Here is a 14,228-nt window from a genome sequence, read left to right on the forward strand (position 1 = left end):
GCGCGCTTTCCGTCGTGAGATTCAAAGTAAATATAATAAAGTTCCACTTACAGTGTTCCTTGGGGAAGGCATAACCCACGGGGCTCCATACTCTCGCGATGGACTGGCTTTGAACTATTCCAGAGCTGTTAGGTTTTTGAATCCAACTCTCTCGAGCAGGGAGGGGGATTCTCACTTTAGGTAGGACATAATCTAACGCCTGCCTGGTACTTGGGTCGAGAGTTTTCTCTATTAATTCAGTGGCGGGTTCGTTCGAATCCACTGATCCATTGTGTCCTACATCAACAAGGTTGTTGGCCATCTGATGATGGCGCTCTCGGAGTTCTCTGCTAGCTAGGTTCTGGGCTTTGTGCTTTCTGCGTGTCACCATGGCGGGGTCACGGTCTTTATTGATAGGTATCCAATGTTCTACCGTACTTAAAAGACTTTTGAGATAGCCTTTAGAAAACGTATGTTCTGGACTGGGAGAGATTTGGTCTATCCAGTTCATTATCTTTTATTGACTATGTTCCACTAGCCCTATTTATATATACAGCACATGGTGGCCAAGACAAAACCTTAGGATACTATTCAGACAGGGGAACGAAAAAAAAAGAAGAAAATTGGAATGCTGTCTACTCTATGTTTGGGCTCTGACTGGAATCCAATAACGGAATGGAATGCGGATACTATTTCTACTGGCACTAGAGAGCAGCTAGATCGGGCTTAAATAACGATATTTAAGGGCTTAATGAAGCCCTCATTCTATCAAACAAGAAATACTTTTCCCTGTCAGACCTATATACGTGGTTTCAGCCTTGTTCCTCGTTATCCTTATACACTTCAATTTTCAGAAACTCCTGCAAGATGTCGCTTCTGGTCCTTCCCACAGAACTCTTACTGTCTATTCTGGACAGCCTGGATAAAGCAAGTGATATTCTTTCTTTGTGCCGCACACATCCCAGTCTATACACACAACTTCTGCGCGCTCTCTATATATTTAATGTCAAATGGCAAGACAGCTCCGCACTACACTGGGCAGCATCTCACGGAAATCTGAGACTCGCCCGCATACTGGGCTCCTATGGTGCCAATATCAATTCCCTCATCAAGGGAGTTCCACCGCTCCATCATGCTGTAAGCTGCCAGCAGACTAACCTAATCAAATGGTTCCTTTCTTGGGATCATATTAATATCAACGTCCAAGACCCCTTTTATAAGACTGCTCTGCATCACGCCGTTCTCAGAAATAACGAAGAGGCAGTAGCTTTGTTACTTCAGAAAGAAAATATCAACGTGAATAAACAGGATATACACGGAATGACCCCACTACATCGAGCTATTCTCCTCGGCAATCTATCGATTATTCAGCAACTTCTAAATTATAGCTCAATTGACCTAGAGCTTCGCGGTATGGATGGTCATTGGGGGATCTGGAATGAATCACCACCGCTGTGTGTTGCCGTCATGCGCGGTAGACTTGATATTGTCCGTCTTCTACTTTTGTTTCCGATCAACGTCAACAACTGCAACAAAGATGGCAAGTCTGCATTACACCTCGCAGTGGATAATAACGACCACAATCTCGTTAAGCTGCTCCTCGACCAGCCGGGTATCGATGTGAACATCCAAGATAATGTTGAGAATAGTACTCCTCTACATAACGCTGTCGAACTTGCACGTGAGTCGATCGTTAAGCTGCTGCTCGGCCAGCAGGGTATTAACCCGAATGTCCGAGATAGCTATGGAGATACTGCTCTACATATAGCTGCCAAATTTGGAGATCCGTCGATCGCTAAGCTTCTTCTCAACAAGCCCGGTTTGGAGATAAATATGAGGGACCATCACGGACAGACTCCCTTGTGGTGGGCCACGAAGAACAATCACCTCTCCCTTGTTAAGCAGCTATTGGCCGAGAGCCATGTGGATGTTAATACTGTGGGTCAGGACGCCTCAACTTCTCTCCACCATGCAGTTGAGAACCGAAGCTCGTATCTAGTAATGCTACTGCTCTGCACGAACGGGATTGATGTGAATATTTCCGACGAGAGTGAGAAGACACCACTAGAGTGGGCGGTGCATCAAGGTGATATTCAGATGGTCGAAATTCTTCTCTTATCCCCCACGATCAAGATTGAATCGGCACTAGGTACGGCGGCTAAACTTGGCCACATCTGGATCGTTAAACTACTCCTTTGGCGCCAACCCAACGCAGACTTAAACTTCCGTGATGGATCAGGGATGACCGCACTAGCCCAAGCCGCCTTTGCCGGGCATGATAATATTGTCAAGTACCTCCTCCAGAGACGTCATATCGATGTGAATCTCCACGACTTTAACAGATGCACGCCTCTGTGGTGGGCGGCTAAAAGAGGACACTTGGATATTGTGGTACAATTGGTCAACGACAGTCGGACAGTGTTTAACAGTAGACTACATCGATGTCCACGAGACGAAGCAAAGTATTGGGGACACTCAGATATTGCTAATCTTTTGACTTATGTTATAGATAAGAAGAATCCACTTACTCTCTTGAACTAGAGTAAGCGTCTTATCTAGCATAGTTCTCCTCTCCAGTTATAATACAATATAGTGCAAATATTCCTCACCATAACCGGCCGTCTTGCCCAGATTCCTAATAAACACACTGCACAGGGAGAAGTTATATCCCTGTGGAGAGTTTTTCCCACCGTCTCGTAGGTCAAAAGTGTTTTACTAGACAGACCTTAGAAATCATGGGACTCTGGTTAATGAATTTCTGTTGTTGCTCATATAGGATTTAGCTTATCTTCAAAAACTGGAAACTCATACACGAGCGCAGCTTCAGAATCGTACTGATTTTCCACGGTACGATACGCCCTATTGTATCAATCCTTAGGCCGCTAGAGGAAGGAGTAAACTAATACCCACCTTCGAAATTCTCTTACAAGTATCTTTGAAAGCGCGACCGATAAAAGATAATCTGGGTTGTTCTGAAGTACTATGGATAAAGGTGATCTGGTCTAGAATTAAAGGCGATCTAAAATGGTAAACTTTTAACGGATGAAATATATCGACAAAGGGACTGCCAAAAGGTGTACTCAACGTGCCTTATAATGACAATGATCGTAAAAAGGTAGTGGTACAAGTATTTTAAATATACCTTACTATCACTTCATGGGTCTCAGTATCTCTGTATATCTGACCCATCAAGCTGAAGCTTAGCTCATATTAAAAACTATTCCTTTGGAGGTCGATTTTACCATACAGCAATTATGTATTTCCCTACTATTCTTATGCTTATTGCACGATTCAGCATTCTAGCTGTGGTGTCCAGTGCCTTTCCGCTTGAGGATTTAGACGCTAGTCATTTAAAATATCTTTTTGGGCGTGGACAGCAAGACCGCCTTTGCGCAAGTTAGTATTTCCAATAGAAAGTCCTCTAGTTAAAAATATACCAGCTAACTATCAATAGACAAAACCCTCTATAGTGCTATAGCTCAAGTTAAGGCATTTCAACTTGCTCAAAGCTGTGATCTAACGGGGACAACAATGAGCGGCAACAACGGTAAGCCTACTCCCTCCAACAGAAGCCGAAAAACTGATTCTTATGCCGTTAGGCAGAAATGGTATATCCGACAGAATTTAAAAACAGTGAAGGCCTCCATATCCCTGACTGTGCTGATATCGATGAATCATTCCAGGAGTTTCCCATTCTCCCAGGTGGTCGTATGTTTGGAGGTGATGGAAGTAATGACCCTGGCGCTGATCGTATTATCTACAAGATAACGAATAGGGATCCAGCGAGTAAGCTGCCTAGTGATTTTATACTCTGTGGAGTGATAACACAGATAGAAGGCCCCAAAGATGGCTTTGTTATGTGTCCTCACTCTGAGCACGCCCAAAATTGCGTACACTGATACTTCTTCTGGGGTACCAACACCCAAGCGTATGTTGCAACTACTCTATGTTTCAAATATAACAGATTTCGCTTATAAAATTGGGTGGTCTTAAATAGTTTAAGAATATACTAGTCTTTTCAGAGCTGTTAATTGCGGCCCGGTAATGATTCATGCACTCTAATATATTTTAGTGGCTTACTATCACTGGGCCATTGTCTACTACTATTATTGTAAAGTACATTGTATCTTTCATAGTAGCCTACGATTGAACTTCGTCGTTTGTTCATCTTTTAAAAGGATATTGTAAGCGTTCTTTCGGTGTACTACTAATCGGTGGTATTCCTGCGGAGAACGCTCCAGAGTTTGATTAAGGCAACGGCCGTCTTTATTTACGTCTTAATACTCTGTACTAAGTCTTGCAAGGTATATAGTGGCATAATTATGCCATTCGGCTTCCTAAAAATGTCTGGACACTAAGAGGTGTCTTTTAGTGTAATTTATAGGTCTAATTTTGGCTGACAGTATATTATGCCTAAAGCTATAATCCTCGGTATCACGTGGTCCACTAAATCATTTAGAGTCTAGCGTATCACGCGTTATACAGTATCGCCCTGCCACTAAGAACTTTGGCACGGCTCGACCTAGTGCTGTGTGTCTGGACAGTTCTATTCTCACAAAGCGTTGGATGATGGTCCTCCCTAGGCAGCGCGCTGCTATCAACAAAGTGTTGATTCCGGCCTCCAGCGATGCTATTACTATTTGTTATCCATAGGTCTCTAAAAACTCAAAATATAAAGAATAAACTATAAATCCCAGATATCCAAGATACTGCCCTGTTGTGCGGTTATCCACGACCGTAAAAGTTACAAGTCACACTACAGATTTTCTTGTAGTAGAATTATTATTCTATAATTTTAGACCTGTATTATTATTTTAATAGACTTACAAGGTAATTATATAATACGAAGAGCAGACAGATCTGAATAATTATATAAATCCCGTCTTATATACATCGTATCTAAGGATTGTACCCAGAGAGCACACTTAGGTATAATATCTAATTACTATATATAAGTAACTAGTTCAAATAGTAAATTGTAATGGCGGGAAGCTATATAGGTCTGACCAGGGCATTCTGAATCGTTGATTCAGAATTATTTGACCTTTTGGCCTTGTGGAATACGTGAGCTCTGGCAGTATCTCTTACATAAATATAAAGTTTTTTTATTACGCATTGTGCATAGATGCGATATCCAGGTATAGTATCAGATTATAAAGCTCTATATACATTGTATCTAAGTGTTGTACCTAGAGAGCACATTTAGGTATGGTATCTAATTACTATATGCAAGCAACCAGTTTAAATAGTAGATATAAAATTTCTTACTAGGTATTGTGCATAGATGCGATATCTAGGTATGGTATCAGGTTATAAAGCTCTATATACATTGTATCTAAGTGTTGTACCCAGAGAGCATATTTAGGTATGGTATCTAATTACTATATGCAAGCAACCAGTTTAAATAGTAGATATAAAATTTCTTACTAGGCATTGTGCATAGATGCGATATCCAGGTATGGTATCAGGTTATAAAGCTCTATGAATAGAGATACAAGACCGGACATACAAGACAGCAGATACAAGACAGCAGATACAAGACAGCAGATACAAGACAGCAGAGACAAGACAGCAGAGACAAGACAGCAGAGACAAGACAGCAGAGACAAGACAGGAGAGACAGGACAGAAGATACAAGATCTTTCTGGGCATGTAATAGTCTAGATAGGGGAGGCTCCCCCCTAGTCAATACCGGGCACCGGCAGCCCCTTAGGGATAGCTGGGGATTGACACAGTCGTCGTGTCCCGGGCGGAAACAGGAGTAGGACATTCTGCCCGTCCGCCATTGCTGCCGATAAGCTGGATGATATACTCACTGATCTCATCTTTATATCACAGAGTGTGATACCCTGCTGTTTGTACCTCTGCACGGTCTGCCTAAATTCCGAGGTACTGCTGGGATCCGCCGGGTTAACCTGGACGATCGTAGTGACGTTCCACTGAGAGTGCTCATCGTATACATAGAACACGATGTTGATCTTGCCTGTATATGAGTTTCTCAATATATTTTTTCTATGAGTCTGGGCTCTTTGATTGTTGTTTAGTTGATGTGTATTATTGATAGCCCCTGCTGCTATATTATCATTCGAGAGCTCCTCCATGGGCTCACAGTATAAGTCGCCGCCCTTTTGTGTACATGGCTCTCTAATGGCATTGATTGCCCCTTTGGTATACCTGTTCGGTAAATTTCCCAATTCTGTAGCATACATTACCATCGTGCTGCTCGCCTGTTGATGAGTCATATTGTCAGTTGTCATTTGGTGATGAAAGCCCTGTACGGCATGTGATGTGCTCTCTTGGAATTCGGCTTCTTCCCGAGTACATTCTGTATCTACTCGTGATGGTCTTCGTTCAGCTACCGGCCCTGCAGTAGTATGGTTTTGCGATCTGTTGTGATCGACATCCATTGAAGGTGAGATATAATTCCAGGTCTCTATGGGTTGCCCAAAGCCAGGGCTATTATTGGACATGTGCTGCAAAGAATCCTGGTCAGGGTGGATCTGACTAGGCCGGCTCTCTGGCACAAATAAAGGTGGCGTAGGACAATAAACGGAATTAGCAGCTTGACTAACCGCAGGGTGGGGACCGAAGAACGCGAAATAGACACAATGCCGAACGAAGGCTGTTGTAACTAGGTCTGGAACCGCGGCAGTATGTATATGGTCCAGGAAGAGAAGTGCACGATCTTGTACGAGGGCCTTCAGCGTAGGGTGTCCACTACGAGATTTGCGCGGTACCGAGCGGCTGACCCGAGTTGGGGGTACAGTAACAACGCCTTTCGGGCGGATCATGTCGAAACAAGTGATAATATGACCGATGATCGAATCGACGGTCGCGTCGTCAACTTCAAAGCTTTCCGGATCACGGGCCTGAAGCAGAGCATTTCTCGCGATCAGCCGGTCAGGCGCCTGTCCTATTAGCTCCTGGATCTCGCTTGAATCGAAACCCAACTGATGGGCTAGGTGACCCATGCCAGATACAACACGCTCGTTCGCGGTGGCACTCCGTGGTCGGGCTAGCCGCTCTTTGCGTTTCGGATCACGGGGCATCTGCGGATAATGGCGCATAGCGTACAGCCACAGCTGCCGGTAAGCAACCTCGAACTGCTCATCGGCGGATATAGCGCGCTCGGAGAAGGTGTATTCCGATGTTTGGATCATGCATATGTTGTTGCTAGATGATGCGTGTAGACCTTTCATCGTGAGCCGTACGGTGGATCGGGTGCAGGGGGAGAGCCGTGTCAAACAGTGGGCCCAGCTTTCAAAGCACTTGAAGTCATCAAAGAAGGTGTGCAGAGATGGAACAATGCCGGTGAATAATTGCAGCCTCGTTAAGATGGCTTCCCGCTCATGCGCGCCCAAATCTGAGAAGATCTGGCCGCTCAGGACCAGCCCTTGCACGGATTCCGCTTCCGCACACGGGGCCATCAGCTGGAGCGTTTCGACTGTCCGCTGGTCGATCTTCGCAATTGAGAGGGGATCGTTGTCGACAAGAGAAAACCAGAATTCCTTCACGTAGTTCAAATAGTGGGCGATTTCCTACCTCAGGCTGTGTCAGACGGGGGACATGCGAGGAATTTGCGTAAACCACACCTCATCACATTTAACCGCTAGCACCCGGTGCAGCATACTGATACTCATAGCGGTCCGATTTCCTGGGATTTGAAGAACAGAGTCAAAAGCCTGTTGGAGGCGAGCATTCTTAGCGAGCGCATCTAAACGGCTTTGACAGCTTGGACTCAGCCGTGCCCTCCACCGTAGCTCCCCAATTCGGTTTCCGTCTGCCACATACTGACGGATCTTATGGTAAATCTCCCCATCATTTGGGCGCTGCTCGTTGGAGTGTTCCTCAATTAGAGTAGTCCTCAGATCATCTCCGATATCTATGCATCATGTCGCTGTCAGTTTGTTTCTCACGTACTAGAGTGTGAGTGATACCATCCAGGTACAAGTCAACTGCCCACCAACGATGGCCCCGCGTTAAAACCTTCGAGCCAGCTACAACCCGGTGCCGTCCATGCAGCCCTTGTAGCTGCCCGGGGAGGAATTTTAGGTGGGGCAATTCGGATTCTGCGCTTGTACGCAGCGACTGTGCGGTGACACCTGGCAGTGCGTTCTCAAGAGCCGCGGTGAGATGATTTCGTGAGACGATTGCCGGTATGCGATGGGATATTGTCAAGTTCTGGCATTGCTCCTTATAAAAGATGTCACACAGGCGATCGATATTCCTTTGGTCGAGCTGTCGATGTGAATGTAGGTCAAAGCTAATCTCATCTAGGTTTACTTTGGCGGTGCCTAGGAATTTAAGATGTCTTTCGGCCGTTATCTGAATTTCTCTCTGTTCAGCCGTGAGAGACTCCATGTCGCCTATGCTGGCTACAGGAAGGGTGACAAAGGAAATAGGAAATAGGAAATGAAGAGCGCCGACGAGAGAGGGAGGATAGGTCTTCATTATGGCTTAGGGATTGGAGAGTTACTCATACATATATGGTCATAGTTATTGTGCGTTCACCTAAAATTGGTGTGCTGGTCCCATTCACACATGCGCCCATTTTATTGCAAGGTCCTTTAAGGTCACATAACTTGACTTGACTTTCGAGGGGAGAGATCCTCCTTTCTTATTCCAATAGACAGCCGGGTCGTATTAGCTCCCATTGCCTATTGACCTCAACGATAAGATCTGTTCAATGCAAAGGTTACACCATGTCGGGCCCAATGGGGCACCAATCGTACAAGCAGAGGATGTGCTCTATCTCGCCCAACCTCACCCACCACAGAAGAAACCAGTCCTCTCAGGGCCAGATATTTACAAAAAGCGAATATGCGGCCAGAAGCGGGATCTGGTTCTTCCTGAGACAGTTAAGCTGGGGAAAGCAACCCACCTAGCTTTCATTGTGCGAAAGGAGTCACCGTGGGAGACCTACAGGAAGGTCTATGACTGCCACCTAGATGGCCCTCTTGTAGTAGCGATACCACGGGTTCACCCCAGTCGGCTTGTGGCAATTAGGTCGATCAGGAGGAAAGACATCAACGAGATACCCCGCTTCTTTGAACGCCTGCAACATCCCTGTATCCATAGTTGTCAACAATGCTTTTTACACCAGGACCTAGCCTTCCTCCTCTACGAGTATATCCCCGTCTCGTTGGACCATATCGTTGCTTGCGAGGCCTACCTAAATGAAACGGAGCTTGCTGCGGTTTTAGCACAGGTAAGTCAATACCAATCCCCATTTCACGTGTAGATTCGACAGGAACCTAAATAACAAGTGGAAGGTCCTCGAAGGCCTGCTATATATCTCAAGCCAGCGACTTGAGCATCCACAATTAACAACTATCAATATTTTGGCAACGGAGAGGGGAGAGGTCAAAATCGGTCAGCCCAATCAAGTTCATTTCGGAGGTCAAACCTAAGACTGTTTCACAGGCGCCCTCGACGTATGTGTACCGTTGACCGCACATCAAGCCCCGCATTATTCTCATGCCTTGAAGGCAATCACAGTGGAACTGATGCAGAAATACAACGACAGACATACCGAGATCAAGATAGATAGTACGCAACGGCGGTCCGACAACTAGTTTACAACCAGCTTCCTCTCCTCAATTGCATCAAATGCGTCGATAGAGAGACTGCGAGAGGTACGTACTTTATACCATGTAATTGTGAAAGGTTTATATATTGATATAGAGCAGCACCCACTCCTGACAGAAACTCGGTGGTGCAAGGGCCATCTGATGGGTTTGGTATCTTTTGCCTTGCGGTCTTCATTCGTGTCTTGTTCTTATTCAACGTAGACTGGAACCTTGTACGGCAGTGGATCTTCTGGATAGGCACTGCTATTGGGTCCGCCTATCTGATGCAAAACAATAAATTCTGCCTCGGTACAATCGATTCAATGACCTGCAGATTGAAAGGTCCCTCTTAACCCGTTAACTGAATCTTGAGCTCTGTTTGGTGTGACTTCCTGTACCGAATACCTACGCTTCTCTTTTCTCTTTTCTTTTCTTTTTTTTTACAGTCAAAAATGACAAAATCACCAGTAATATCAGTTTAACCGGCTGTTATGTGACATTATTTATATTGTTACTATCAAGTTCCCTGCCTGCCGTATAGATGCATTTCCACTAAATGATATTGTAAAAAGAACTCAACCACTGTAGTCGTAGGTTTTGTCTAAGTAGCGCTATCCAGACAATCCTACCCTACTAGGGCGAGCTCTGGTACACCATCCGTCTCGGGCTGACATACCGTACCATATACAGTGAGACGGCTGAGAAGCCTCCATCGAACAGGCTCAACACAGGAGATGTCCCTACCATATTCCTCAAAGTGCTAACATTTTGTTTCTACTGATTTCTTAATTTTAATGCGACTGAGAGCCATGCTAGCCAGGAACTAAGAGACAACTCTTTACACCGCCTTTTCCCATAGGTACCCGTGACATCTTCGGATAGCTCGATGCGAGAAGGTCAACGTTCATGAGAGTACCCAACTGTGAGCGTAAGGTATAAGTAAATCATCCCGGACCTTTCTCTTTTTTTTTTTTTTTTTTTTTTTTTTTTTTTTTTTTTTTTTTTTTTTTTTTTTTTTTTTGTTTCCTCCAGAGCGAAATTCGCCTTTCAAGCCCACTTCCAAATCTAGATAAGGCAAGATAGTAAACCTAGGCAAGGTTTTCTATTTGTCCTCCTCAACGCAAATAATGGGTAAAAGCGCTAAAAGGAAACGCGAGCGTGAGAAGGCCCTTCTTGAACAAGGGCGGTTGTCCGAGTTAAACGTTGACAGCGATGGAGACGAATTGATGGATCGAGAGAGTGCTGTACAGCACGGTGATAGCACGGAGTCGGAAAGCAGATTTTACACACTAGAACATCGAGCGGAAGCAACAAGGATCCAGCAGCTCGAAGATAAAGACTATTACGGTATACTGGGACTCGAGAATGATTGTACCGCGAAGGACATTCGTAAAGCCTATTTGAAACTAGGCCGCCTGACACATCCAGACCAAAACAAATATGGTGATGCACAGGTTGCGTTCAAAAGTAAGGCCACAAGTACACCGGCTATCTCTCCATCTCTTATCTACCAACGTTGAGCTAACCGTCATCTATCCAGAATTGGCGGAGGCCTATGACGTACTCCACCACCCGAAATCACGAGCTGAATATGATTTAATCGGGCTTCAATATAAAAGAAACCGCGCTCGAAACGCGGAGAAGGTGTTCGGCGAGGCATTCGCGAACAGTGCGGCCGGGGACGAGTCAGAAGATGCGTCTGATGATTCAGGCTTAGAGGACAAACACAAACTGCCCGAACCTGACGTGGAAGTGGTGCGGGTCTATAGTGAAGCCACGGAGTTAGTTAATCAGTATCTAGCGCCGCACGACACCTTGCCGCCTAAGTCGGTGGAGAAAGCAATCCTCGAGCTCAATAAGAAGATTAAGAAAATTAACCAAGAATCAGGCCGTCCCGAAGACGAAGGACTGATTAAAGTCCATCTATTGTTCGGATTCGCTTGTAGTTACCGAGAAGCCGGCAAGAAGGGGGGAAATAATCCCGAGGATTTAATCAGAATCCAAAAGCAGTTCGACCACGTGAAGAAGGTATTTTACTATCCGTCGTCGTGGCAATTACCAAATATCCCAGGCGTCACAGCCAACCCTCCAGAAACAGGGAAGGGAAACTTGGCGGATCAGGAGGCCGCTAAACGAATCATTGGTTATATACCGAGCAGCGGATTTTGCGGACCCTCGTTTATCGTGGAAAACCCAAGTCTTCCTACCGGTATGCTCATTGAGCAATATGGCGACATCAATGGCGACATGGCTAGAGCATACCTCGCTCTGCCAGAGGCGGAGAAAAAAGATGTGCGTGGTTCACAGGAGCGGTATAGCAAGGCCGATCGCACCAAATACGATCGGATTTTAGGCTGGTGTAATGTATTATCTTCGAAATGGAACCCAGATACTCGCGGGTGCCTTCCGAAGTCCTATGGTCTCATTCGCTTTAAGGACGGCAGAACCGATATTCTTAGCCGGACCGCCCTCAGAAAAGTTCTCGGTGCCAGAACTGCGGATGCTGAGGTCAATCGATTCTACCGGGAGCTAGGTATAACTCCCCCATGGGCCGCTATGCCAAGATTCCAAGCGCTCCCTGGACCACAGAGGGCCCTCATAGAGGGCGCGTATTATTCCAATATATTGCGGAGCCAGGGCCCGGATAAGGCAAATCGGAGTGGTATTACACGGCGAGAGTTCTATGGTAAAACATCTGAGGACACGATCAGGACACTGGTCGAACAGAATCAACAGCAACAACGGCAGATAGAGGAACTGACCAAGTCTATCACAGAGATACTGAAACGGATGAAGGTGTGATACAGCTGTGGGTTTGTTGTTCTTGTATTACTAGCTAAGCTAAGCACGATATTACATACCAATGTGCGCCGTAAGTCATGTGACCATTTGGGCGGGTCAATCAGGTGATTCATTTATGGAATCATAAATTCCTTGACGTGGGTGAGAGAAAAGTATTATTTATGATGGGTTATCTTGGTTATATTCTGTACTGAATTTCTTTCCGTTTTCGGTATGATTCTGGTTTCGCAATTGCCCTTAGCTCGATTCATAGCTTGTCAGGCGCTTGTTTCAGGCAGTAGTGGTCCCGTCGAGTTGAAGACTGTCTTTTAGCCGAACAAACAGAGCCCAGGTGATTTGCAAATTGAAAGTGGTTGGCAGATAGATAGACAAAACAAGGCGAAAATATATTTGGGAAATGATATAGCGCTGGTCTTCCTGAAATAGTGAATCCATATGAGCTATACCAGCTATGGCTACAGGCAGAACACAAAGCCCCGTTATTTGAATATTAGGCCCAACCAATAAGGGAAGTGAAGCAGTAAGGAACGGAAACAAAAGTAACAGCATCGTGGGCGACTGACATAGGCACTCCGTTATGGTGAGAATTGCAGGAAAGGCAACGTAAACTACTCAAGAGCGGGGAGAGGAAAAGCTTTGGCTCACTTGTCCAGCTACAATGACCGAAGTCCGCACAGGCATTCTATGCTGGAAACCAGCTCAAACATCCTGTGAAGCTCCTGAGTCGGAAATTCATAAGGGCCGGACAACATGGCCGGCGCAGCTGTCAGCGACACAGGATATGTATTGAAACTTGCCAACGCAGTATCCGCTGCTACACCGAACTCTCGGAGCATAGAGACACATGCCTTCCACGTTGACGAACTTCCGACCTCCCCTTCCATGCTCAAGATGTGAAACATCATGAGCATGGAGCTGTGAGCGCAGTATAATCGTGGGGTATGGAAATACGCATTCTCTGTTCGCAATGTGTGCCACAGCGAACGGTGAGAGAGGTACAGCCATACCACACATGAATTTGATACCAGTGAAAGAAGCAAAGGGAAGGCAGCTGGATTGCATGGGCTGTGCAGGCATACCCGGTGAACCCTAGCCAGCAATGTAACCACATCGCGTAGGTGCAGCACAGTACTTGACCACAAGGAACCCACATATTCAAGCGCCGCTTCATGGGCAATCCCACTGCACCTCAACTCACCATACCGCTGAATAACTGGGGATCCCGAGTGGGAGTGTATGTCACTGGCAGTGATACATATACAGAGGAATCCATATGCCTGGCGGAGAGAGGTGCTGGGCTCGCATGCTAAACCTGTCCAGGTGGAGGACGTGGGTAGAAAGGCCCTAATATGCGCAGCAAGTGCCTTCACAACTGTGATAGTTCTTCCCGTGGGGAGCCCGTCACCAGGCCCTCGAATTATAGCATGCAAAACCTGTTCCTCCGTGTATACCTGCCCCTGCTGAGTATCCGAAGCTTCTCTGGACTGAGTGACACGTTGCAGGCAAAGCTTGATACCGATCCCTGTTAGAAATGTCGCTACCTCTGGGCTCCCAATAAGCGAACGTGAAAGTCGTTGAATTGCTTCTAGGAGAGCTCCATCTGTGTTGATATTCACCCTTTCTCCGTATAACATACCCTTCACTAGCCCTATCGAAGGCCTGGACAGATAACGTTGTAAATGGATTTCTATAGGGCATCTCTGTAATATTAGCAACAGTAAAAAGGTGGATATAGATGCTACTAACCTCTCGCCCGAGCTTAGAGTATTCCCATGAGCGCTGGAGCTCGAGGTACAACTGCTTTCTTGTGGTACCCGGGACATTATCTCTTTTGTTTCCGGTCTGATGGGTTTCTTCTCCAGAGTCCGTCACAATGAG

The 14,228-nt window shown here is 45.9% G+C and overlaps 3 protein-coding genes across 3 annotated transcripts; 2 read left to right on the plus strand and 1 right to left on the minus strand.

Moving 5' to 3' along the window:
- Positions 1-1,392: 1,392 nt before the first annotated feature.
- Positions 1,393-2,520, plus strand: AO090166000006 (ankyrin repeat domain-containing protein; the record flags this gene model as incomplete). The annotated part of the gene is made up of 2 exons (XM_023237030.1): positions 1,393-1,467; positions 2,077-2,520. 2 exons carry the CDS (start codon positions 1,393-1,395, stop codon positions 2,518-2,520), a joined length of 519 nt encoding a protein of 172 aa, XP_023091900.1.
- A 3,140-nt stretch (positions 2,521-5,660) lies between these two features.
- On the minus strand, positions 5,661-7,178 carry AO090166000008 (uncharacterized protein; the record flags this gene model as incomplete). Its single annotated transcript, XM_001822749.3, has 1 exon — positions 5,661-7,178. One exon carries the CDS (start codon positions 7,176-7,178, stop codon positions 5,661-5,663), a length of 1,518 nt encoding a protein of 505 aa, XP_001822801.3.
- Positions 7,179-10,675: 3,497 nt separating this feature from the next.
- AO090166000009 (J domain-containing protein) lies at positions 10,676-11,901 on the plus strand (the record flags this gene model as incomplete). The annotated part of the gene is made up of 3 exons (XM_023237031.1): positions 10,676-11,015; positions 11,437-11,576; positions 11,620-11,901. 3 exons carry the CDS (start codon positions 10,676-10,678, stop codon positions 11,899-11,901), a joined length of 762 nt encoding a protein of 253 aa, XP_023091901.1.
- Positions 11,902-14,228: the final 2,327 nt, after the last annotated feature.

Source organism: Aspergillus oryzae, chromosome 4 (assembly GCF_000184455.2).
Source record: "Aspergillus oryzae RIB40 DNA, chromosome 4".
Taxonomy (NCBI): Eukaryota; Fungi; Ascomycota; class Eurotiomycetes; order Eurotiales; family Aspergillaceae; genus Aspergillus; species Aspergillus oryzae.